Genomic DNA, 23226 nt, shown 5'->3' with positions numbered 1-23226 from the left:
GCACTTACAGGCTATGTCATGCAGGTTGCAGTCACCGGCACTCACAGGCTATCTCATGCAGGTTTCAATCATCGGCACTCACAGGCTATCTCATGCGGGTTTCAGTCATCGGCACTCACAGGCTATCTCATGCAGGTTGCAGTCACCGGCACTCACAGGCTATCTCATGCAGGTTTCAGTCATCAGCACTTACAGGCTATGTCATGCAGGTTGCAGGCAGCAGCACTCACAGACCATCACATGCAGGTTGCAGTCACCAGCCCTCACACGCTTTCACAGGCAGTTTGCTTTCACTGGCACTCACAGGCTGTCACTTGCACATTGCAGTCAACGGTACTCACAGGCCGTCACATGCAGGTTTCAGTCACAGGCACTCACAGGCTATCTCATGCGGGTTTCAGTCACCGGCACTCACAGGCTATCTCATGCGGGTTTCAGTCATCGGCACTCACAGGCTATCTCATGCGGGTTTCAGTCATCGGCACTCACAGGCTATCGCATGCGGGTTTCAGTCATCGGCACTCACAGGCTATGTCATGCAGGTTTCAGTCATCGGCACTCACAGGCTATCGCATGCGGGTTTCAGTCATCGGCACTCACAGGCTATCTCATGCGGGTTTCAGTCATCGGCACTCACAGGCTATCGCATGCGGGTTTCAGTCATCGGCACTCACAGGCTATCTCATGCGGGTTTCAGTCATCGGCACTCACAGGCTATCTCATGCAGGTTTCAGTCATCGACACTCACAGGCTATCTCATGCAGGTTTCAGTCATCAGCACTTACAGGCTATGTCATGCAGGTTGCAGTCATCAGCACTTACAGGCTATGTCATGCAGGTTGCAGTCACCGGCACTCACAGGCTATCTCATGCAGGTTGCAGTCACCGGCACTCACAGGCTATGTCATGCAGGTTGCAGTCACCGGCACTCACAGGCTATGTCATGCAGGTTGCAGTCACCGGCACTCACAGGCTATCTCATGCAGGTTGCAGTCATCGGCACTCACAGGCTATCTCATGCGGGTTTCAGTCATCGGCACTCACAGGCTATCTCATGCAGGTTTCAGTCATCGACACTCACAGGCTATCTCATGCAGGTTTCAGTCATCAGCACTTACAGGCTATGTCATGCAGGTTGCAGTCATCAGCACTTACAGGCTATGTCATGCAGGTTGCAGTCACCGGCACTCACAGGCTATCTCATGCGGGTTTCAGTCATCGGCACTCACAGGCTATCTCATGCGGGTTTCAGTCATCGGCACTCACAGGCTATCTCATGCGGGTTTCAGTCACCGGCACTCACAGGCTATCTCATGCGGGTTTCAGTCATCGGCACTCACAGGCTATCGCATGCGGGTTTCAGTCATCGGCACTCACAGGCTATCTCATGCGGGTTGCAGTCACCGGCACTCACAGGCTATCTCATGCAGGTTTCAGTCATCGGCACTCACAGGCTATCTCATGCGGGTTTCAGTCATCGGCACTCACAGGCTATCGCATGCAGGTTGCAGTCACCGGCACTCACAGGCTATCTCATGTGGGTTTCAGTCATCGGCACTCACAGGCTATCTCATGCAGGTTTCAGTCATCGACACTCACAGGCTATCTCATGCAGGTTTCAGTCATCAGCACTTACAGGCTATGTCATGCAGGTTGCAGTCATCAGCACTTACAGGCTATGTCATGCAGGTTTCAGTCATCGGCACTCACAGGCTATCTCATGCAGGTTGCAGTCATCAGCACTTACAGGCTATGTCATGCAGGTTGCAGTCACCGGCACTCACAGGCTATCTCATGCAGGTTTCAGTCATCAGCACTTACAGGCTATGTCATGCAGGTTGCAGTCATCAGCACTTACAGGCTATGTCATGCAGGTTGCAGTCACCGGCACTCACAGGCTATCTCATGCAGGTTTCAATCATCGGCACTCACAGGCTATCTCATGCGGGTTTCAGTCATCGGCACTCACAGGCTATCTCATGCAGGTTGCAGTCACCGGCACTCACAGGCTATCTCATGCAGGTTTCAGTCATCAGCACTTACAGGCTATGTCATGCAGGTTGCAGGCAGCAGCACTCACAGACCATCACATGCAGGTTGCAGTCACCAGCCCTCACACGCTTTCACAGGCAGTTTGCTTTCACTGGCACTCACAGGCTGTCACTTGCACATTGCAGTCAACGGTACTCACAGGCCGTCACATGCAGGTTTCAGTCACAGGCACTCACAGGCTATCTCATGCAGGTTTCAGTCATCGGCACTCACAGGCTATCTCATGCAGGTTGCAGTCACCGGCACTCACAGGCTATCTCATGCAGGTTGCAGTCACCGGCACTCACAGGCTATCTCATGCGGGTTTCAGTTATCGGCACTCACAGGCTATCTCATGCAGGTTTCAGTCATCGGCACTCAATGGCTTTCTCATGTGGGTTGCAGTCATCAGCACTTACAGGCTATGTCATGCAGGTTTCAGTCACCGGCACTCACAGGCTATCTCATGCAGGTTTCAGTCATCAGCACTTACAGGCTATGTCATGCAGGTTGCAGTCACCGGCACTCACAGGCTATCTCATGCGGGTTTCAGTTATCGGCACTCACAGGCTATCTCATGCGGGTTTCAGTCATCGGCACTCAATGGCTTTCTCATGTGGGTTGCAGTCATCAGCACTTACAGGCTATGTCATGCAGGTTGCAGTCACCGGCACTCACAGGCTATCTCATGTGGGTTTCAGTTATCGGCACTCACAGGCTATCTCATGCAGGTTGCAGTCATCGGCACTCACAGGCTATCTCATGCAGGTTTCAGTCATCAGCACTTACAGGCTATCTCATGCGGGTTGCAGTCATCGGCACTCACAGGCTATCTCATGCAGGTTTCAGTCATCAGCACTTACAGGCTATGTCATGCAGGTTGCAGTCACCGGCACTCACAGGCTATCTCATGCAGGTTGCACTCACAGGCTATCTCATGCAGGTTTCAGTCATCAGCACTTACAGGCTATGTCATGCAGGTTGCACTCACAGGCTATCTCATGCAGGTTGCACTCACAGGCTATCTCATGCAGGTTTCAGTCATCAGCACTTACAGGCTATGTCATGCAGGTTGCAGTCACCGGCACTCACAGGCTATCTCATGCAGGTTTCAGTCATCAGCACTTACAGGCTATGTCATGCAGGTTGCAGTCACCGGCACTCACAGGCTATCTCATGCGGGTTTCAGTCATCGGTACTCACAGGCTATCGCATGCGGGTTTCAGTCATTGGCACTCACAGGCTATCTCATGCAGGTTTCAGTCATCGGCACTCACAGGCTATCTCATGTGGGTTTCAGTCATCGGCACTCACAGGCTATCTCATGCAGGTTTCAGTCATCGGCACTCACAGGCTATCTCATGCAGGTTTCAGTCATCGGCACTCACAGGCTATCTCATGCGGGTTTCAGTCATCGGCACTCACAGGCTATCTCATGTGGGTTTCAGTCATCGGCACTCACAGGCTATCTCATGTGGGTTTCAGTCATTGGCACTCACAGGCTATCTCATGCAGGTTTCAGTCATCAGCACTTACAGGCTATCTCATGTGGGTTTCAGTCATTGGCACTCACAGGCTATCTCATGCAGGTTTCAGTCATCGGCACTCACAGGTTATCTCATGCGGGTTTCAGTCATCGGCACTCACAGGCTATCTCATGCAGGTTTCAGTCATCGGTACTCACAGGCTATCTCATGCGGGTTTCAGTCATCGGCACTCACAGGCTATCACATGCGGGTTTCAGTCATCGGCACTCACAGGCTATCACATGCGGGTTTCAGTCATCGGCACTCACAGGCTATCACATGCGGGTTTCAGTCATCGGCACTCACAGGCTATCACATGCGGGTTTCAGTCATCGGCACTCACAGGGTATCTCATGCAGGCTGCAGTCATCGGCACTCACAGGCTATCTCATGCGGGCTGCAGTCATCGGCACTCACAGGCTATCTCATGCGGGTTTCAGTCATTGGCACTCACAGGCTATCTCATGCAGGTTTCAGTCATCGGCACTCACAGGCTATCACATGCGGGTTTCAGTCATCGGCACTCACAGGCTATCACATGCAGGTTTCAGTCATCGGTACTCACAGGCTATCTCATGCAGGTTTCAGTCATCGGTACTCACAGGCTATCGCATGCGGCTTTCAGTCATTGGCACTCACAGGCTATCTCATGCAGGTTTCAGTCATCGGTACTCACAGGCTATCGCATGCGGGTTTCAGTCATCGGCACTCACAGGCTATCTCATGCAGGTTGCAGTCACCGGCACTCACAGGCTATCTCATGCGGGTTTGTCATCGGCACTCACAGGCTATCTCATGCGGGTTTCAGTCATCGGCACTCACAGGCTATCTCATGCAGGTTTCAGTCATCGGCACTCACAGGCTATCTCATGTGGGTTTCAGTCATCGGCACTCACAGGCTATCTCATGCAGGTTTCAGTCATCGGCACTCACAGGCTATCTCATGCGGGTTTCAGTCATCGGCACTCACAGGCTATCTCATGTGGGTTTCAGTCATCGGCACTCACAGGCTATCTCATGCGGGTTTCAGTCATCGGCACTCACAGGCTATCTCATGCAGGTTGCAGTCACCGGCACTCACAGGCTATCTCATGCAGGTTGCAGTCACCGGCACTCACAGGCTATCTCATGCAGGTTTCAGTCATCAGCACTTACAGGCTATGTCATGCAGGTTGCAGTCACCGGCACTCACAGGCTATCTCATGCAGGTTGCAGTCATCGGCACTCACAGGCTATCTCATGCAGGTTTCAGTCATCAGCACTTACAGGCTATGTCATGCAGGTTGCAGTCACCGGCACTCACAGGCTATCTCATGCGGGTTTCAGTTATCGGCACTCACAGGCTATCTCATGCGGGTTTCAGTCATCGGCACTCAATGGCTTTCTCATGTGGGTTGCAGTCATCAGCACTTACAGGCTATGTCATGCAGGTTGCAGTCACCGGCACTCACAGGCTATCTCATGTGGGTTTCAGTTATCGGCACTCACAGGCTATCTCATGCAGGTTGCAGTCATCAGCACTCACAGGCTATCTCATGCGGGTTTCAGTCATCGGCACTCACAGGCTATCTCATGCAGGTTTCAGTCATCAGCACTTACAGGCTATCTCATGCGGGTTGCAGTCATCGGCACTCACAGGCTATCTCATGCAGGTTTCAGTCATCAGCACTTACAGGCTATGTCATGCAGGTTGCAGTCACCGGCACTTACAGGCTATGTCATGCAGGTTGCAGTCATCAGCACTCACAGGCTATCTCATGCAGGTTTCAGTCATCAGCACTTACAGGCTATGTCATGCAGGTTGCAGTCACCGGCACTCACAGGCTATCTCATGCAGGTTGCAGTCATCGGCACTCACAGGCTATCTCATGCAGGTTGCAGTCACCGGCACTCACAGGCTATCTCATGCAGGTTTCAGTCATCAGCACTTACAGGCTATGTCATGCAGGTTGCAGTCACCGGCACTCACAGGCTATCTCATGCAGGTTTCAGTCATCAGCACTTACAGGCTATGTCATGCAGGTTGCAGTCACCGGCACTCACAAGCTATCTCATGTGGGTTTCAGTCATCGGTACTCACAGGCTATCTCATGCAGGTTTTAGTCATCGGCACTCTCAGGCTATCTCATGAGGGTTGCAGTCATCGGCACTCACAGGCTATCTCATGCAGGTTTCAGTTATCGGCACTCACAGGCTATCTCATGCAGGTTTCAGTCATCGGTACTCACAGGCTATCGCATGCGGCTTTCAGTCATTGGCACTCACAGGCTATCTCATGCGGGTTTCAGTTATCGGCACTCACAGGCTATCTCATGCGGGTTTCAGTCATCGGCACTCAATGGCTTTCTCATGTGGGTTGCAGTCATCAGCACTTACAGGCTATGTCATGCAGGTTGCAGTCACCGGCACTCACAGGCTATCTCATGTGGGTTTCAGTTATCGGCACTCACAGGCTATCTCATGCAGGTTGCAGTCATCAGCACTCACAGGCTATCTCATGCGGGTTTCAGTCATCGGCACTCACAGGCTATCTCATGCAGGTTTCAGTCATCAGCACTTACAGGCTATCTCATGCGGGTTGCAGTCATCGGCACTCACAGGCTATCTCATGCAGGTTTCAGTCATCAGCACTTACAGGCTATGTCATGCAGGTTGCAGTCACCGGCACTTACAGGCTATGTCATGCAGGTTGCAGTCATCGGCACTCACAGGCTATCTCATGCAGGTTTCAGTCATCAGCACTTACAGGCTATGTCATGCAGGTTGCAGTCACCGGCACTCACAGGCTATCTCATGCAGGTTGCAGTCATCGGCACTCACAGGCTATCTCATGCAGGTTGCAGTCACCGGCACTCACAGGCTATCTCATGCAGGTTTCAGTCATCAGCACTTACAGGCTATGTCATGCAGGTTGCAGTCACCGGCACTCACAGGCTATCTCATGCAGGTTTCAGTCATCAGCACTTACAGGCTATGTCATGCAGGTTGCAGTCACCGGCACTCACAAGCTATCTCATGTGGGTTTCAGTCATCGGTACTCACAGGCTATCTCATGCAGGTTTTAGTCATCGGCACTCTCAGGCTATCTCATGAGGGTTGCAGTCATCGGCACTCACAGGCTATCTCATGCAGGTTTCAGTTATCGGCACTCACAGGCTATCTCATGCAGGTTTCAGTCATCGGTACTCACAGGCTATCGCATGCGGCTTTCAGTCATTGGCACTCACAGGCTATCTCATGCAGGTTTCAGTCATCGGTACTCACAGGCTATCGCATGCGGGTTTCAGTCATTGGCACTCACAGGCTATCTCATGCAGGTTTCAGTCATCGGCACTCACAGGCTATCTCATGTGGGTTTCAGTCATCGGCACTCACAGGCTATGTCATGTGGGTTTCAGTCATCGGCACTCACAGGCTATCTCATGTGGGTTTCAGTCATTGGCACTCACAGGCTATCTCATGCAGGTTTCAGTCATCGGCACTCACAGGTTATCTCATGCGGGTTTCAGTCATCGGCACTCACAGGCTATCTCATGCGGGTTTCAGTCATCGGCACTCACAGGCTATCACATGCGGGTTTCAGTCATCGGCACTCACAGGCTATCACATGCGGGTTTCAGTCATCGGCCCTCACAGGCTATCACATGCGGGTTTCAGTCATCGGCACTCACAGGCTATCACATGCGGGTTTCAATCATCGGCACTCACAGGCTATCTCATGCAGGCTGCAGTCATCGGCACTCACAGGCTATCTCATGCGGGTTTCAGTCATCGGCACTCACAGGCTATCTCATGCGGGCTGCAGTCATCGGCACTCACAGGCTATCTCATGCAGGTTGCAGTCACCGGCACTCACAGGCTATCACATGCGGGTTTCAGTCATCGGCACTCACAGGCTATCTCATGCGGGTTTCAGTCATCGGCACTCACAGGGTATCTCATGCAGGTTTCAGTCATCGGCACTCACAGGCTATCTCATGCAGGTTTCAGTCATCGGCACTCACAGGCTATCTCATGCGGGTTTCAGTCATCGGCACTCACAGGCTATCTCATGCGGGTTTCAGTCATCAGCACTTACAGGCTATCTCATGTGGGTTTCAGTCATCGGCACTCACAGGCTATCTCATGCGGGTTTCAGTCATCGGCACTCACAGGCTATCTCATGCAGGTTTCAGTCACCGGCACTCACAGGCTATCTCATGCGGGTTTCAGTCATCGGCACTCACAGGCTATCTTATGCGGGCTGCAGTCACCGGCACTCACAGGCTATCTCATGCGGGTTTCAGTCATCGGCACTCACAGGCTATCTCATGCAGGTTTCAGTCATCGGCACTCACTCTCATGCAGGTTGCAGTCATCGGCACTCACTCTGTCACAGGCAGGTTGTAGTCACAAGAAGCCTGTTTCTAAAGTCAAAGCGTCTCCTAACTAACCAAAGCCTGCCTAGCAGAGCGTGATTACATGGAGGTTTCTCCTCCTGGTGAACTGTTTATTTTAGGTGTTCCCGCGTGCCAGTCCTGAGAGTGTACTGGCCTGTGCTGGTCATGAGTGTAAGCTGGTGGTTGGTGTGATCTGTACTATTGTAATGTTAGTTCCATTGTACTGGCGTAGTATGGTTAATATGTTCAGATTACACTATGTAGGGGTGTGCTGGATGTATGCCACTGATGGGCTCCTTGCTGGGGTGTCCTGGCACACTGGTGATTGGTGTGTGCTGGTGGTTGCTGTGTACTGTGGATTGGTGTGTGCTGGCGGTTGGTGTGTGCTGGCGGTTGGTGTGTGCTGGTGGTTGGTGTGTAGTGTTGATTGGTGTGTAGTGTTGATTGGTGTGTGCTGGCAGTTGGTGTGTGCTGTCGGTTGGTGTGTGCTGGCGGTTGGTGTGTGCTGGTGGTTGGTGTGTGCTGGTGATTGGTGTGTGCTGGTGGTTGGTGTGTGCTGGTGGTTGGTGTGTACTGGTGATTGGGGTGTGCTGGTGATTGGGGTGTGCTGGTGATTGGTGTTTGCTGGTGGTTTGTGTGTGCTGGTGTTTGGTGTGTGCAGGTGGTTGGTGTATGCTGTTGATTGTTGTGTGCTGGTGGTCTTTGTGTACTGGTGATTGGTGTGTGCTGGTGGTTGGTGTGTGCTGGTGATTGGTGTGTGCTGGTGGTTGGTGTGTACTGGTGATTGGTGTGTGCTGGCGGTTGGTGTGTGCTGGTGGTTGGTGTGTACTGGTGATTGGTGTGTGCTGGTGGATGGTGTGTGCTGTTTGGTGTGTGCTGGTGGTTGGTGTGTACTGGTGATTGGTGTGTGCTGGTGGTTTGTGTGTGCTGGTGTTTGGTGTGTGCAGGTGGTTGGTGTATGCTGTTGATTGTTGTGTGCTGGTGGTCTGTGTGGGTTCCATGTTTAAATATCGATTACAAAAATATAGTTTACAAAAATATAGATGTAAAAATATCGATTACAAAAATATCGACTCCCTATACTTAAACAGGTAAGTACAATAATATCGACTCAAAAATATAGATGTAAAAAATATCGACTTTAAAAAATATTATAACTTAAATTAAATAATTAAATATTATTAATATTATTAACAAAATAAATGACATTACATTTATATTTTAACTATTTATAACAAATAAACTTAATTTAATAATTTATAAACTTAATAAATGTGTACATATACATATATTTTCTTAAATACATTTTATTATTTTCTTTATTTAATTAATAAACTTTAATCATTATATAAAAATAAAATAAAAACATATATAAAACATTTTGAATAAAATAACATTTTCTATATTTAATTAACACATACAAGTATTAAAAAATAATAATACATACATTTAATAACAAAATTAAAACATTAGTAGTTAAAACATTTGATAGCGTAGGGGTAAAAATTACTATTTCCACTCCAAAGGGTGCAACAGTAGGGAAAGCGTTGGATAGCGTAGGGGTAAAAATTACTATTCCCACTCCAGAGGGTGCAACAGTAGGGAAAGCGTTGGATAGCGTAGGGGTAAAAATTACTATTCCCACTCCAGTGGGTGCAACAGTAGGGAAAGCGTTGGATAGCGTAGGGGTAAAAATTACTATTTCCACTCCAAAGGGTGCAACAGTAGGGAAAGCGTTGGATAGCGTAGGGGTAAAAATTACTATTCCAACTCCAGTGAGTGAAACAGTAGGGAAAGCGCTGGATAGCGCAGAGGTAGAAATTACTATTCCCACTCCAAAGGGTACAACAGTAGGGAAAGCGCTGGATAGAGTAGGGGTAAAAATTACTATTCCCACTCCAGAGGGTGCAACAGTAGGGAAAGCGTTGGATAGCGTAGGAGTAAAAATTACTATTCCCAAACCAGAGGGTGCAACAGTAGGGAAAGCATTGGATAGCGTAGGTGTAAAAATTACTATTTCCACTCCAAAGGGTGCAACAGTAGGGAAAGCGTTGGATAGCGTAGGGGTAAAAATTACTATTCCCACTCCAGAGGGTGCAATAGTAGGGAAAGCGTTGGATAGCGTAAGGGGTAAAAATTACTATTCTAACTCCAGTGAGTGCAACAGTAGGGAAAGCGTTGGATAGCGTAGAGGTAAAAATTACTATTCCCACTCCAAAGGGTGCAACAGTAGGGAAAGCGTGGGATAGCCTAGGAGTAAAAATTACTATTCCCCCTCCAAAGGGTGCAACAGTAGGGAAAGCGTTGGATAGCGTAGGGGTAAAAATTACTATTCCAACTCCAGTGAGTGCAACAGTAGGGAAAGCGTTGGATAGCGTAGAGGTAAAAATGACTATTCCCACTCCAATGGGTGCAACAGTAGGGAAAGCGCTGGATAGCGTAGGGGTAAAAATCACTATTCCCACTCCAGAGGGTGCAACAGTAGGGGAAGCGTTGGATAGCGTTGGAGTAAAAATTACTATTCCCACTCCAGAGGGTGCAACAGTAGGGAAAGCGTTGGATAGCGTAGGGGTTTAAATTACTATTCCCACTCCAGAGAGTGCAACAGTAGGGAAAGCATTGGATAGCGTAGGGGTAAAAATTACTATTCCCACTCCACAGGGTACAACAGTAGGGAAAGCGCTGGAACCCAAAACAATAAAAAAAAAATATATCAAATTTTTTATTACATTTAATTTCCAATATAAACATAAATAATATATACATTTAAATATTTTATTATTAACAAAGATAATAAAAAAATATATATTTACACATTATTTAACACCATAATATCCACCACACACCTAAAAATAATTACACAATTACATTTAATATTTACTAATTAATTCATGATAATTATATATTTTTTTTATTAATTAATTATTTAATTGACAGATTTCACACTATACACTTATAAACACCACAACACAAACCTAAATTTAATTACACATTTACAATTAATAATTAATAATTAATTAATGGTAATTAATGTATAAAGTATTTAATAATCAATCAATAACAATGTAATTACTTCACACCATTTACACATATAAACTCCACTACACACACCTAAAATGAATTAAACAATTAACATAATTAATTAATTAACATAATTAATTAATAATTGACTAATTGAAATTAATTAACACATAATTATTAAATTAACACATTAATTAATCAATTAATTTTATATATTTAAATTACTTCCCACCCTATTCCCCTATAAACCCACAACCCGCTACGAAACTAATAACACAAAATTCAACATAATATACATTAATAACTATTAGAATTAAACAACATATATTAAAATGACAAACAATTCTCATTAAAAACACTAAAATACTTGACATTATTAAAAAATCGATATTTTTGTAAACGATATTTATTACAACTATATTATTGTTATCGATATTACTTACCTGTCTGTCGATATTCTGGTCAAACTATTTTTTTGTTATCGATATGTCTTCAATTCGATATTTCTGCGGGGATATTTATGTCAGACGATATTTCCCTGACGATATTCCTGCTCTGCACCGTCTGTGTGTACTGGTGATTGGTGTGTGCTGGTGGTTGGTGTGTACTGGCGATTGGTGTGTGCTGGCGGTTGGTGTGTGCTGGTGGTTGGTGTGTACTGGTGATTGGTGTGTGCTGGTGGATGGTGTGTGCTGTTGATTGGTGTGTGCTGGTGGTTGGTGTGTGCTGGTGATTGGTGTGTGCTGGTGGTTGGTGTGTGCTGGTGGTTGGTGTGTGCTGGTGGTTGGTGTGTGCTGGTGTCTGCTGGTGGTTGGTCTGGTGATTGGTGTGTGCTGGTGATTGGTGTGTACTGGTGATTTGTGTGTGCTGGTGATTGGTGTGTGCTGGTGGTTGGTGTGTGCTGGTGATTGGTATGTGCTGGTGGTTGGTGTGTGCTGGTGGTTGGTGTGTACTGGTGATTGGTGTGTGCTGTTGATTGGTGTGTGCTGGCGGTTGGTGTGTGCTGGCGGTTGGTGTGTGCTGGCGATTGGTTTGTGCTGGCGATTGGTGTGTGCTGGTGGTTGGTGTGTGCTGGTGGTTGGTGTGTGCTGTTGATTGGTGTGTGCTGGCGGTTGGTGTGTGCTGGCGGTTGGTGTGTGCTGGCGATTGGTGTGTGCTGGTGGTTGGTGTGTGCTGATGGTTGGTGTGTACTGGTGATTGGTGTGTACTGGTGATTGGTGTGTGCTGGTGGTTGGTCTGTTGATTGGTGCGTGCTGGTGGTTGGTGTGTACTGTTGATTGGTGTGTGCTGGTGGTTGGTGTGTGCTGGTGGTTGGTGTGTACTGTTGATTGGTGTGTGCTGGTGGTTGGTGTGTACTGTTGATTGGTGTGTGCTGGCGGTTGGTCTGTGCTGGTGTTTGGGCTTCAGGGTACGTGTGCAATCCTGGTTCTGGTGGACTTGAAAAGTAGAGCTTGGTATCTTTCGAAGAGCTATCAATGTACCCCCCTTGCTTCAAGTTTCCATCTACATATGTTCTGTGTGAGGCCGGATGGCCTTGTAGCTCTACTCACTACTTGTAGCTCTCAGGACAGCCGGCTGGAAGAATGGAGTCATTGGACGTATGGTGGAGGCTTTACATGGTTGTTTCCGTTGCCTCTAGTGGACTAGTTGCTGTGGTTTATTGATGCTGTAGTTGTTCTTCCTGGTGTCTTGTGTTGGTAGAGAGACTCACGCTGGGTCTCCCTTTAGGGCGCTGTCAGAGAGACAATTTACACTTAATTCAGGAGTTGAAAGTGTTGACTTGAGTTCCATATTGAATCTGCCATTTTCTCCCCAGTGCCCCGGGGGGACCTTCACTCCAGGCCTCCGGTCCACCAAGGAGTTCCCTGATGAGCTGGTGAACTTCATCCGTGCACACCCCCTCATGTACAATGCGGTGTACCCCGTGCAGCGCCAGCCGCTGGTGGTGCGCACCAACGTGGACTACAAGTTCACCAGCATTGCCGTGGACCTGGTGGACGCTGTGGACGGCCGGTACGAGGTGCTGTTTCTGGGGACAGGTAGGGACCACCCTCTCATTTGCAGCACACTCATATGTCCCCTATGTAAGTAGCCACCTGAGAGGACCCAGCGGTCACGCCTCAAGGTCTCACCTCAAGTGACCACCTGGGCTTGCCCCCAAGCGGTCGCTCCCCCACGCTCCTTCTCTTCCTGCCAGACCGTGTGCCTCATTGCTGCCTGCTTCCCTGCTGCCTGGACCCGTGACCGCGCGCATTGACATAGCGCTTGGTATCGTAGCCTGCACAGAGATAACAGTGCCCATTTGTGCAGCATTACCGATTGAAAAATAATATAGCCTGCTCATTTTAAAACTGAAAGTGCATCTGCTGATTAACTATTGTGCACGTTAGCGCGTCATTGTTGAGAATTAAATACTTCATTTGTTCATTGCCGGTACTCGGCTGTGCCCCGTTTCTATTTTCAGCCTAAGTAGCCATTTTGTTGTTGTTTGTCCACCCCTGACCCGTGTCTCCTCCCCGCTCCCGCCTCCCAGCTGACTCTCCCTCGCCCCGCCCCCTCCACCATCCTTATATGACAAATGCATTCTCGCGCAGCGTTCACGCGCAGCGGTCGCGCCCCGGTTGCGCCGAAGGTGCACCAAAGGTAAGCCCGTCTACGCCCGTCCGCGCCTGTACCGCGCCCAGCGCCAGACCCCCTGGCCCCCGTACCACCTACCCCACCCGCATTACATACGACCCCTCCACCCTCTTAGCCCTAAACCCAGGTCGTCTTCCCAACTGCGCCCAAGCCGCCCCTGGACACACCCATGGACCATTTACATGCAACTCCTGCAAGTATGACGGCACCAAGACCAACTCCCCATCTACTAACACCAAACAGAGATCTGACACCAACCACCTGAAATGCATCCTACTCAACACCCGCTCGGTCCACAGACACGCCATCGACCTTTGGAATCTACTAGACACCATCTCTCCGGACGTCGCCTTCCTAACAGAAACATGGATGAAAGCCTCCTCAGCCCCAGACATCACCATCGCCATCCCGGAAGGCTACAAGATCATCCGAAAAGACCGCACCAACCAAACAGGAGGAGGCATCGCTATCGTCCATAAGAATTCCATCCGCATCTCAACCAGCTCAGACGTCAACCTCGCTAGCGCCGAACACCTTCACTTCCAGATCCACACCGACCCCAAGACCACACTCAGAGGCACCCTCCTCTACAGGCCTCCAGGACCCCGTGCACAATTCAGTGAAGACATCACTGACTTTATCACCCCACACGCCCTCCCTTCCGAGGACTACATTCTATTGGGAGACCTTAATTTTCACCTGGAGAAAAGCAACGACAACAACACCACCACCCTTCTGGACAATCTCGCCAACCTCGGACTCAAACAACTTGTTAATACACCCACTCACTACGCAGGTCACACACTCGACCCTATCTTCACCTCCAGCAAACATATCTCCTTCAGTCACACCACAGCTCTCCATTGGACAGACCACAGCTGCGTTCACTTTAGCTACAAAAAGACCACAACCCACAACAACCCTCAACCCACTCTACGAAGAAACTGGAACAAAATCACCATCGACCAAATCTCCTCATCGCTTCTTCAAAAGCCCCCTGCCCACTCTTCAAACCCCAACGAAGCAGCCATTAACCTCACTCAATGGCTAACCAACAGCACCGACAACCTAGCACCCCTGAAAAAACGTCAAATCAAACCAGGCAGCAAAAACGCCCCCTGGTTCAACGATGATCTTAAGAAATCCAAGAAACTCTGCCGCTCCCTTGAGAAGGCCTGGAAAAAAGACCCAAACACCAGCACCATGGACGCCTTCAAAAACGCCACACGCAGACACCACCAACTGATCCGGACTGCCAAGAAAGCCGCTTTCAAAGACCGACTTGACAACAACGCCCACAACAGCAAGGAACTATTCAACATCGTCAAAGAGTTTACCAACCCCACTGCCAACTCCAACGATATCACTCCCTCTCAAGCCCTCTGCGACTCCCTAGCCTCGTTCTTCCACGACAAAATAGCTGACATCCACAACAGCTTTGACAACCAACCCGGAGACCAACCCACCCAACCTTCTGCAGTACCTTCACCACCCTTGAACTTCCTTAAGAACTGGAACCCAATCTCCACTGAGGACACCATCCGCCTGATGAACTCCATCCACTCAGGTTCCCCCACAGACCCATGCCCTCACCACATCTTCAACAAAGCAGATTCCATCATAGCACCACACCTCCGAGACGTCATCAACTGCTCCCTCACCTCCGCCACATTCCCGGATAGCTGGAAACACGCCAAACTCAGCGCCCTTCTGAAAAAACCCACAGCTGACCCCACCGAACTCAAAAACTACCGCCCCATCTCGCTCCTTCCATTTCCGGCCAAAGTCATCGAGAAAGCTGTCAACAACCAGCTCTCCGCCATCCTCGAAACCAACAAATCCCTCGACTCCTCACAATCCGGCTTCCGGGCCAAACACAGCACTGAGACCGCACTCATCGCAGCAACAGACGACATTCGAACTCTACTGGACAATGGTGACACAGTCGCCCTCATCCTCCTCGACCTCTCCGCAGCCTTCGACACAGTCTGTCATAGCACCCTGTTACTACGCCTCAGAAACATCGGAATCCAAGGAAAAGCACTGGAATGGATCACCTCATTCCTTGCCGGAAGAACTCAGAGAGTCCGCCTCCCACCATTCAAGTCTGAGGCCACTGAAATCATTTGCGGCGTACCACAAGGATCTTCACTCAGCCCCACCCTCTTCAACGTATACATGAGCCCCCTCGCGTCCATCGCACGCCAACACAACCTCAACATCATCTCCTACGCTGATGACACTCAACTGATCCTCTCACTCACCAAAGACCCTAACACCGCCAAAACCAACCTACATGAAGGAATGAAAGAAGTAGCCGAGTGGATGAAGCACAGCCGTCTGAAACTGAATTCAGACAAAACAGAAGTCCTTATCTTAGGTACCTCCGCCTGGGACGACTCTTGGTGGCCAGAGGCCCTTGGAAAAGCCCCCATACCGACGGACCACGCACGGAACCTGGGCATCATCCTGGACTCCTCACTCTCGATGACCAGACAAGTCAACGCCGTTTCTTCATCTTGCTTCAACATTCTTCGCATGCTCAAAAAAACATTTTGCTGGATCGTCACCGAAACTAGAAAAACGGTCACCCACGCACTGGTTACAAGCCGCCTGGACTACGGAAACACCCTATACGCCGGTACCACCGCAAAACTTCAGAAAAAACTCCAACGCATCCAGAACGCATCAGCCAGACTCATACTAGACATCCCGCGTAAAGACCACATCTCTGGCCACCTGAAAAACCTCCACTGGCTCCCCGTCAATAAAAGGATAACATTCCGCCTCCTAACCCACGCACACAAAGCACTCTACGAACTTGGACCAGATTGCCTCAACACTCGACTTTCCTTCTACACCCCCCCCGCCAGCTACGCTCCTCCAACCAAGCCCTCGCATCAACAAAACCACCATGGGAGGAAGATCCTTCTCCTACCTGGCGGCTAAAACCTGGAACTCACTTCCCACTCACCTTCGCCTCACTCAGAACCATCTAGCTTTCAGAAAGCAACTTAAAACCTGGATATTCGACAAGTAATCCCCCACCCTTCTTCAAGCGCCTTGGGACCCTCTGGGGATGTAGCGCGCTATATAAATTATTTGAATTGAATTGAATTGAATCTTAGATCCGCAGGGGCTGAACTTAGAACTCTCTGGGCCCGATTCACAGAACTAACTTGAGACAAAATCTCAAACTTAATACTTTTGGTATTCACAGAAGTTAGGATTTTGTCTTAAGTTTGTCTTAAGACAAGCTTAAGACAGACTTAAGACACAATCCTAACTTAAGTCTGTCTTAAGACAGACTTAAGACAAAATCCTAACTTAAGTCTGTCTTAAGTCTGTCTTAAGACAAACTTAAGACAAAATCCTAACTTAAGTCTGTCTTAAGTCTGTCTTAAGACAAACTTAAGACAAAATCCTAACTTCTGTGAATACCAAAAGTAGTAAGTTTAGGATTTTGTCTTAAGTTAGTTCTGTGAATCGGGCCCTCTGTGAGCACAAACAGGTGCACAGCTCCCAAGTGCTTCCCACACAATACCAATGTACCTGGTGCTTGAGGCTGGTGGGGGACAGAAAGAATCATGTCTCCTCTCCCTAAGGACGAGGCAGACCTCACCACCCTGGGGTTGCGACCCTCAACATGGTGGGAAAGAGAGAGGGGTGGCTCTCTTCACCATCTAGAGTCAGAGAAGGTGTCCAGAGGGAGAAAGAGCCACAGCTAGAGATGGCGTCTCCTGTCCATTGCATTCCTTGTTACCCCTGAGAAGCCCCTCTGGCTGTTGCCGCCTGGGGCAGTCTTGACAGCCCCTGCCACAGGTGGGAGGTCTCATCCTGCTAGGGTAGGACCCACAATGGTGGCTCCTGGTGGAGCACAGCCAGGAAGAAGCAGGCATTGGTGTCTTTATCCCTTCCGAGACAGCCTCCTGGGCGGCAGAGTCCTGGCCGGTTTGGCCATGGTGACCCCCGGAATGGGCCGTAGGGAGGTCCTGTTAATACTCCGACAGGCAGGGGCAGTTCTGGCACCCCTTATCACCGAGCCTGACCCAGATACCTCTGTTCCCTCTTCTCAGACCGCGGGACCATCCAGAAGGTGATCGTCCTGCCGAAGGATCCGAGCAGCACCGAGGAGCTGACGCTGGAGGAGGTGGAGGTCTTCAGGGTAAGGTCAAAGGTCATCTGTGGTGGAGGGTGGACCCAGCGACTTCCATATGTCCCCTGAGTAGTGACCCTGTCTCTTCCTTCCTGCAGGTGCCTGCCCCTGTGAAGACCTTGAAGATTTCTTCCAAGAGGGTAAGATGGGGGTCATGCTGAAAGGCGGAGTAGGCTGTTAGAACACGGTGATGGGGGGGCTGGGAGCGCGTCTAGGTCCAGCATACAACTCCCTAAATGTACATGTATGCACGTAGAGTATGCAGTTCCTAAAAGAATCAGAAAAGAAAGCAGGAAAGGGTGTAGGTCGGAATGGGTCTGAGCAAGCAGTTCGGTGGGGTCTGATTGGTCAGAACCAAGAGCCCTCACACACCCGAGGGGTGTCACGCTTCACCATCGGGCAGCTCCTCGTTGGGCCGCTGCTGCTATGCCCAACGGGCCCTCACACACCCCGGGGGTGTCATGCTTCATCATCGGGCAGCTTCTCGTTGGGCCGGCGCTGCAAGGCCCAACGGGCCCCTCAAGGATGCTGTGTGCCGGAGGTCTTTTAAAATAAGATGCCGCGATGAAGTAAGTGGAGGTTTCAACAAGGAGCTGCCGGACAAGACGGAAGTCCTCATCCTCGGATCCACCCCCTCGGCCTGGGACGACTCCTGATGGCCGACTGCACTGGAAACAGCTCCAACACCCACCGAACATGCACGCAACCTAGGGTTTATCCTCAACTCCACCCTCTCCATGACTAAACAGGTCAACGCCATCTCCTCCTCCAACTTCAACACCCTCCGCATGCTCCGTAAGATCTACAGGTGGATCCCGACCGAAACAAGTAGGGCGGTCACCCAGACCCTCATCAGCAGCAGGTTGGACTAAGGAAATGCCCTCTACACGGGAGCCTCGGCCAAACTCCTGAAACGACTACAACGCATACAGAACGCCTCTGCACGCCTGTTCCTCAAGATCCCTCACCCGAGCCACATCACACCCCACCTGAGAGACCTGCACTGGCTTCCCGTCAACAATAGGATCACCTTCAACCTCCTCACCCACGATCACAAAGCACTTCACAACACCGGACCAACGTACCTCAACAGAGTACTCAACTTCTACACCCCCACCCGCCAGCTCCGCTCCGCCGACCTCGCCCTCGCCACAGTCCCCCGCATCCGAAGAGCGACTTCCGGCGGCAGATCGTTCTCCCACCTCGCCGCCAAGACCTGGAACACCCTCCCCTCCCCCTAAGACAGACCCAGGGCCTGCTGGCCTTCAGAAGACTCCTCAAGACCTGGCTATTCGAGCAACATCAGCATCCCCCCCCCTCCCCCCACAGCGCCTTGAGACCCTCACGGGTAAGTAGCGCGCTTTACAAATGTTCTGATTGATTGATTGATGAAGAAGCATGACTCCCATCAGGGTGTGTGAAGGCTCTTGCTTCTGACCAATCAGACCCCAGATCTGCTTGCTCAGACCCCGTCCGACCTGCAGCCTTTTCTGATGCTTTTAGGCACTGCACACTCTACGTGTACACATGAGTGGGCTGTTAGAGCAGTGCTTGGGAGGTGACTAGCAGGCCACCATGAAGGGCCACCATGAAGGGCCCCTCAAAGCAGAGGACGTGCTCTCGTGGGCCGACGTTGGACAGCTACGTGCTTCTTCACTAATGTCTCCCATTTTAGGAACTCTTCCGTGCGGGGAGCTTGCAGCCGGTGCCTCTGTAGATCGCATGATTTGCACACACCTGTAAGGTGGAAACACACCATTGGGGGGTGGCGGGGACTCCCCACAGCACATGCAGCATCAGGGGGTGCTGTCTATAAGGGACATCTCTGAACAGAGCCACATCTGGAGGCTGAGCTCTACCCCACAGTGGTAAGAGAGACCCCTGGATGAGTTAGTGCCCAGACCCCTCACGATGAGCGAGACCAGGTGTCCAACCTTGGCTGCGAGGACATGTGCCCTGGCATATGTCACCCCCACTGCACTCTCTGTTGGCAGCCACAGGGACCTCGCTCCACAGACTCTGGCCTGAAGAGCAGTAGTCTCTGGTTTGGGAGCCGGGGAGGGCGCTTGGGATCGGAGGTGTTGTATGGGAGGACATTAGGGCGGTGTGCAGGGACGTTTGAGGTACCAAGGCATGGCGAGGCATTGGCTCATCCAGGTGAACATGTCTTGATGTGTCAGGGGAGGTATGAATTCAGGAGGGTGAACATGTTTTGATGTGTCAGGGGAGGTATGAATTCAGGAGGGCCGTGTCTCCCTGGTACCATCCGTGGCCCCTGTTTACTCTCTGTTTCTTTGTGTTTCAGCAACAGCTGTACGTCACCTCAGATGTGGGCCTCACTCAACTGACGCTGCATCGATGCCACGTGTATGGCAAAGCCTGTGCCGACTGCTGCCTGGCAAGAGACCCGTACTGTGCCTGGGATGGGGAGTCCTGCTCCCAGTACGCCCTCACATCCAAGAGGTGAGCCATGATCGGAGGGTGGCCTTTGGTACCGTGTAGAGGGGGGTACAGTGCTGGCCATTGGCACTGTGCATAGGGGGTACAGTGCTTGCCCTTGGCACTGTGCCAAGGGGGGTACAGTGCTGGCCATTGGCACCATGCCAAGGGGGTACTGTGCTAGCCCTTGGCACCGTGCCGATGGGGTACCGTGCTGGCCCTTGGCTCTGTGCCGAGGGGGGCTACAGTTCTGGCCATTGGCACTGTGCGGAGGGGGGTACAGTGCTGGCCATTGGCACCGTGCTAAGAGGGGTACTGTGCTAGCCCTTGGCACCGTGCCGATGGGGTACCGTGCTGGCCCTTGGAACTGTGCTGAGGAGGGTACCGTGCTGGCCTTTGGCACTGTGCTGAGGGGGGGTACCGCGCTGGCCCATGGCACCATGCTGAGGGGTTACCATGCTGGCCCTTGGCACCATGCTGAGGGGGTACTGTGCTGGCCCTTGGCATCATGCCAATGGGGGTACTGTGCTGACCCTTGGCACCGTGCAGAGGGTGGCTACAGTGCTGGACCTTGGCACCGTGCCAAGGGGGTATAGTTCTGGCTCTTGGCACAGTGCCAAGGCGGGTAACGTGCTGGCCTTTTGCACCATGCCAATGGGGGGGTACTGTGCTGGCCCTTGGCACAGTACCAATGGGGGTACCATGCTGGCCCTTGGCACCGTGCCAATGGGGGGTACTGTGCTGGCCCTTGGCATCATGCCAATGGGGGGTACCATGCTGGCCCTTGGCACTGTGCCGATGGGGGTACCGTGCTGGCCCTTGGCACCGTGCCGATGGGGGTACCTTGCTGCCCGCGTGGCTCCCTTGTGAGCTTTCACTAATCTTGCCTCCTGCTTCTTGGAGCCTGAGTTTATCTTGGAAAAACATTGATAAAAGCCAACCTCAAACCTCCTTGAGGTCACTTTGGATATGTTTCCTCTCTGACCCCAGTACAGCCCCGGTGAGCAGGGAGGGGCTTCGGTGGTCAGACCCTCGTTGGTGGAGCTTGAATCCCTCAAAGTGCTCCTCCACGCGCCCCTTTTTCCACTCTCGGGATCTGGACGTGAATTCTAAGGTTACTCCTCTGTTGCAGCAATGGCCCCCCAATAATTGAACTCTGTGAAACCTGGCAACTGAGGAAGAGGGGGTTCATAACATCTCTTCTTATGGCCCCCCAATAATTGAACTCTGTGATTCCTGGCAACTGAGGAAGAGGGGGTTCATAACATCTCTTCTTATGGCCCCCCAATAATTGAACTCTGTGAAACCTGGCAACTGAGGAAGAGGGGGTTCATAACATCTCTTCTTATGGCCCCCCAATAATTGAACTCTGTGAAACCTGGCATCTGAGGAAGAGGGGGTTCATAACGTCTCTTCTTACGGCCCCCCAATAATTGAACTCTGTGAATCCTGGCATCTGAGGAAGAGGGGTTCATAACGTCTCTTCTTATGGCCCCCCAATAATTGAACCCTGTGATACCTGGCAACTGAGGAAGAGGGGTCCATAACGTCTCTTCTTATGGCCCCCCAATAATTGAACTCTGTGACACCTGGCATCTGAGGAAGAGGGGGTTCATAACGTCTCTTCTTATGGCCCCCCAATAATTGAACTCTGTGAAACCTGGCATCTGAGGAAGAGGGGGTTCATAACGTCCTTCTTATGGCCCCCCAATAATTGAACTCTGTGAATCCTGACGTCTGAGGAAGAGGGGGTTCATAACGTCCTTCTTATGGCCCCCCAATAATTGAACTCTGTGAATCCTGACGTCTGAGGAAGAGGGGGTTCATAACGTCTCTTCTTATGGCCCCCCAATAATTGAACTCTGTGAAACCTGGCAACTGAGGAAGAGGGGGTTCATAACATCTCTTCTTATGGCCCCCCAATAATTGAACTCTGTGAATCCTGGCATCTGAGGAAGAGGGGTTCATAACGTCTCTTCTTATGGCCCCCCAATAATTGAACTCTGCGATACCTGGCACCTGAGGAAGAGGGGGTTCATAACGTCTCTTCTTATGGCCCCCCAATAATTGAACTCTGCGATACCTGGCACCTGAGGAAGAGGGGGTTCATAACGTCTCTTCTTATGGCCCCCCAATAATTGAACTCTGTGAAACCTGGCACCTGAGGAAGAGGGGGTTCATAACGTCTCTTCTTATGGCCCCCCAATAATCAAACTCTGTGAAACCTGGCACCTGAGGAAGAGGGGGTTCATAACGTCTCTTCTTATGGCCCCCCAATAATTGAACTCTGTGAAACCTGGCAACTGAGGAAGAGGGGGTTCATAACGTCTCTTCTTATGGCCCCCCAATAATTGAACTCTGTGAATCCTGACGTCTGAGGAAGAGGGGGTTCATAACGTCTCTTCTTATGGCCCCCCAATAATTGAACTCTGTGAATCCTGGCATCTGAGGAAGAGGGGTCCATAACGTCTCTTCTTATGGCCCCCCAATAATTGAACTGTGCGATACCTGGCACCTGAGGAAGAGGGGGTTCATAACGTCTCTTCTTATGGCCCCCCAATAATTGAACTCTGCGATACCTGGCAGCTGAGGAAGAGGGGGTTCATAACGTCTCTTCTTATGGCCCCCCAATAATTGAACTCTGTGAAACCTGGCATCTGAGGAAGACGGGGTTCATACCGTCTCTTCTTATGGCCCCCCCAATAATTGAACTCTGTGAAACCTGGCATCTGAGGAAGAGGGGGTTCATAACGTCTCTTCTTATGGCCCCCCAATAATTGAACTCTGTGAATCCTGGCATCTGAGGAAGAGGGGGTTCATAACGTCTCTTCTTATGGCCCCCCAATAATTGAACTCTGTGAAACCTGGCAACTGAGGAAGAGGGGTTCATAACGTCTCTTCTTATGGCCCCCCAATAATTGAACTCTGTGATTCCTGGCACCTGAGGAAGAGGGGGTTCATAACATCTCTTCTTATGGCCCCCCAATAATTGAACTCTGTGATTCCTGGCACCTGAGGAAGAGGGGGTTCATAACAT

At 50.7% G+C, this 23226-nt stretch overlaps 1 protein-coding gene across 1 annotated transcript in view; it reads left to right on the top strand.

Annotated features, from left to right (window-relative positions):
* The window catches only part of LOC144785725 (semaphorin-3F-like), a 472039-nt gene that overhangs the window by 397041 nt on the left and 51772 nt on the right, over positions 1 to 23226 (top strand). Inside the window, exons 12-15 of the mRNA XM_078664515.1 lie at positions 12774 to 12996; positions 17671 to 17759; positions 17849 to 17890; positions 20056 to 20213. Coding sequence (XP_078520641.1) covers positions 12774 to 12996; positions 17671 to 17759; positions 17849 to 17890; positions 20056 to 20213 — 512 coding nt within the window. The remainder of the gene's footprint in view (positions 1 to 12773; positions 12997 to 17670; positions 17760 to 17848; positions 17891 to 20055; positions 20214 to 23226) is intronic.

This window comes from Lissotriton helveticus, chromosome 10 (genome assembly GCF_964261635.1).
Source record: "Lissotriton helveticus chromosome 10, aLisHel1.1, whole genome shotgun sequence".
Lineage (NCBI taxonomy): Eukaryota > Metazoa > Chordata > Amphibia > Caudata > Salamandridae > Lissotriton > Lissotriton helveticus.
This window is presented reverse-complemented; position numbering and strand designations above follow the sequence as displayed.